General features: G+C 34.4%; 1 protein-coding gene across 1 annotated transcript; it reads right to left on the reverse strand.

Annotated features, from left to right (window-relative positions):
• Window positions 1-1536: 1536 nt before the first annotated feature.
• On the reverse strand, window positions 1537-2475 carry LOC100965434 (olfactory receptor 52A1-like). The gene has a single exon (XM_003780985.1). It carries the CDS (start codon window positions 2473-2475, stop codon window positions 1537-1539), a length of 939 nt encoding a protein of 312 aa, XP_003781033.1.
• Window positions 2476-3379: the final 904 nt, after the last annotated feature.

Consider the following 3379-nt stretch of genomic DNA (forward strand, 5'->3'; position numbering starts at 1 on the left):
AAAAAAAAAAAAAAGAAATCTGAAGACTCCAGAAATGTGGAGTAATTTGAAGTCTGGGCTAGATATTTCATGAGATATTTCTAATCATAGACAGTGTCAATATTTAGTAGTTTCACCATTTTTCTTTTTTCTTCTCTATGTTGTTCTATTTCTCCACATATTTTCATGATGGCAATCAGAAGGAACAAGTAATTAACTTATTTTAAAACTTCCTAAAATAAGATTAGAACTACAGCAGACCACTGAAAATGCCTTCTTCCTATTTTAGAATAGCACACCAAATAAGTATAATTTTCACAGAAGAACAATTGCAATCAATTTGATGATAGAAAATTCTTTCAGGTGCATATTAGCAAATTTTTTATGTAGAAAAAAAATGAATCTCATTTCTCTAATTAGTAGACCTGAATTATATAAAAACTACACAATTACTATTATTATTATCACTATTAATATATTTTTCATTTAATCAATAGTATTTCTGTGGACATATGTTTCTCTCTTGCTGTATAAATACAGATGTAAGATTTTTAAATTTGTCTCCTTGCCCACAAAGCCTGAGCTAATTATTATTTAGCCCTTTATATAAAAGTTTGCTGAAACTTGACTAGAATATTAAGAATAACTTCTAATGTTATTTTAGTATTAATAGTAAGGAAACTATATTATGAAGTAAAAAAAAACAGTAATCTAATACAGTTAGCTATAATAAATAATAATACGTGAAACAGCCAAAGATAGCCTCTGTATCTATGACATAATCATTTTCAATAGCCATAGATATCTGATAAGGCCTACAACAAACTAATGACATTTAAGCACTGTGCCAAATTTATTATCATGTCACTATTCTCTAGCCTGATACCTGTAAGTTTTCAATGACACTTGATAAATTAATATAGAAGTAAGTGGTGGAGATAGAAGAAAAATTATCGATTCTATAAAATGCAAGACTAGGTTCTCATAAATTTTGTATCTGTAATTCTCTGAATGACCCTGAAAATATATTTAAGTTTTTAGACTTTATTTTCTCATGAGATCCAAAAAGGATTTCTGAAGGGTAAGAACACAATTAAGATGCACTTACTCTTATTCTATTCAAATGATTAGAATGTTAAAGAAAAATAGAGTCAATGTGTTTTTATTGAGTACCTGGACACTTTAAAAGAGTGAGTCTTAGGCACATTTAAATGCAGAGATAATTACATTATTCATAAATTCTTCTAGAGAAGGACTATTAGAAGAAGACATCAATGGGACCAAAACATAAAACAGAAATTTAACTTTCAACTCACACATATATACATACATATTTTTTACAATGTTACTCTTTTTATAATTGTCACTTTCAGTACTCAGATAGGAACCATACACCAATGATTGATACCTTTCATGGGCTATGGTGATCTGAAACTTTGCATCATGTAGGCAGCCAATTAAATGGAAAACTCAAGCACTTCAAATAATGTGTATTTTTTGTTTTATTTTGAGGGATTGCAAAAAATGAAAGCATAAAAGTGTTAATGAAGGTAGATTTTATGACCAGAACATTTTCATCACATGAATGCGAATCTGCTTAGTCTTCACACCATAGACAAGTGGATTGAGAAACGGAGGGACCACTAAGTAAATACTAGAAAAGAGAATGTGGATGTAAGGGGGGATGTGAGAACCAAACCTGTGTGTAAAGAAGGAGAATAAGGCCAGGAGGTAAAACTGAAGGAAGACACAAATGTGCGCAATGCAGGTATTGAATGCCTTCAACCGAGCTTCCTTCTGGGGTAAATGGAAAACTGTGGTAAATATCTGGATATAGGACAATGTGATAAACATGAGGTCAAAGCCCACAACAATGACGGCTACAAACAAACCATACATTTTGTTGATTTGAGCATTTCCCACAGCTAGTTTCACAATGGCCATATGCTCACAGTAAGAGTGGGATATAACAGTTGTGCGATAAAATTGAAACCGACACTTTATCAGTACTAGGCTTGGGGTTACAAGAATGGCAGCTCTGAGTATGACTGTAACACCTATTTGGGAGACAAGCTGGTGGGTGAAGATGGTCGCATATCTCAGTGGATAACAGATGGCCACAAAACGGTCCAGGGCCATGGCCACCAGGATGCCTGACTCTACACCCTGAAACGTGTGAATGAGCCACATTTGTAATAAGCAGGAGTCAAAGTAGACTTCAGGCATATTAAACCAGAAGATTCCAAGCATCTTAGGCACAATACTGCTAGTGAGTGCAATATCTGTGGCTCCTAGCATGCCTAAGAAAATGTACATGGGCTCATGAAGACTACGCTCTGATCTGATAACCATCAGAAGCACAACATTTCCAATCACAGCAATGAGAAACATGGTACAGAATGGAATCCCAATCCAGCGCTGCACAGATTCTAGGCCTGGAATCCCTATTAGTGTCAGTACAGAAGGCATGTAGACTGTTATGTTGGAAACAGACATAGTGCCCTTGGGCCTCTTGATGCAAACAAAAAATGTTTCTCAGGCAATGCTATTGTTCCTCTTTTATTTTCTCATTTTATGCAAATTGATCATAGTGAGTTTTCTAATTCTGGTAGACATCCATGATCTCCCTTATATTATCGAAAGGAAAAGACAGCTCCATACACACACATCACTGTTTTTAGGGAGGGCTTCCACCAGCACTCCTCTGTAATACGATGTTATGCTAATGGCAGGCTGATCATTAGAACCAGTGAAATCATCTGGCAAAGGAGAAAAATACTTAAATGTCTGATATGTTCTTTCTAGACCTGTGGACAAAAAAGAAAACAAGAAGTTTATTTTTCTTGGAAATTACATTTTAATCAGTGTTTGGTGAATTTCTCTGTATGCCACCTTTCAGCTACTCTCCTATAGTACTCAGTCATTACCATTTTTCTTTTTTCTTTCTTTATTTTCTTATTAAATGATAGCTGTGTACATTAATGCAATCATGGGATACAGTGTGGTATTTTCATATACAATTTGAAATATTTTCATCAATCTGGTTAACATAGCCTTTATGTCATTTTCCTAGTTATTGTGTTAAGACGTTTATATTCTACTTTCAGAAAGATTCACTTGTACCCTTATAAGATAAACCACAGAGGTGATCTCTCCAATCACTCTCCTTCCACCCATTCACCTCCCTCCCCTCCCCTCCAATATTCCCCTCCCCATATTCTTAGGCTATAGTTAGGTTATAGCTTTCATATGAAAACTATAAATTAGTTTCATAATAGGGCTCTGTACATTGGGTACTTTTTCTTCCATTCTTGTGATATTTTGCTAAGAAGAACATTTTCCAGCTCCATCCATGTAAACATGAAGGAGATAAAGTCTCCATCTTTATGGCTGCATAGTA

The sequence above is a fragment of the Otolemur garnettii genome, unplaced genomic scaffold, assembly GCF_000181295.1.
Source record: "Otolemur garnettii isolate 467f Iridium unplaced genomic scaffold, OtoGar3 scaffold00001, whole genome shotgun sequence".
NCBI classification, from domain to species: domain Eukaryota; kingdom Metazoa; phylum Chordata; class Mammalia; order Primates; family Galagidae; genus Otolemur; species Otolemur garnettii.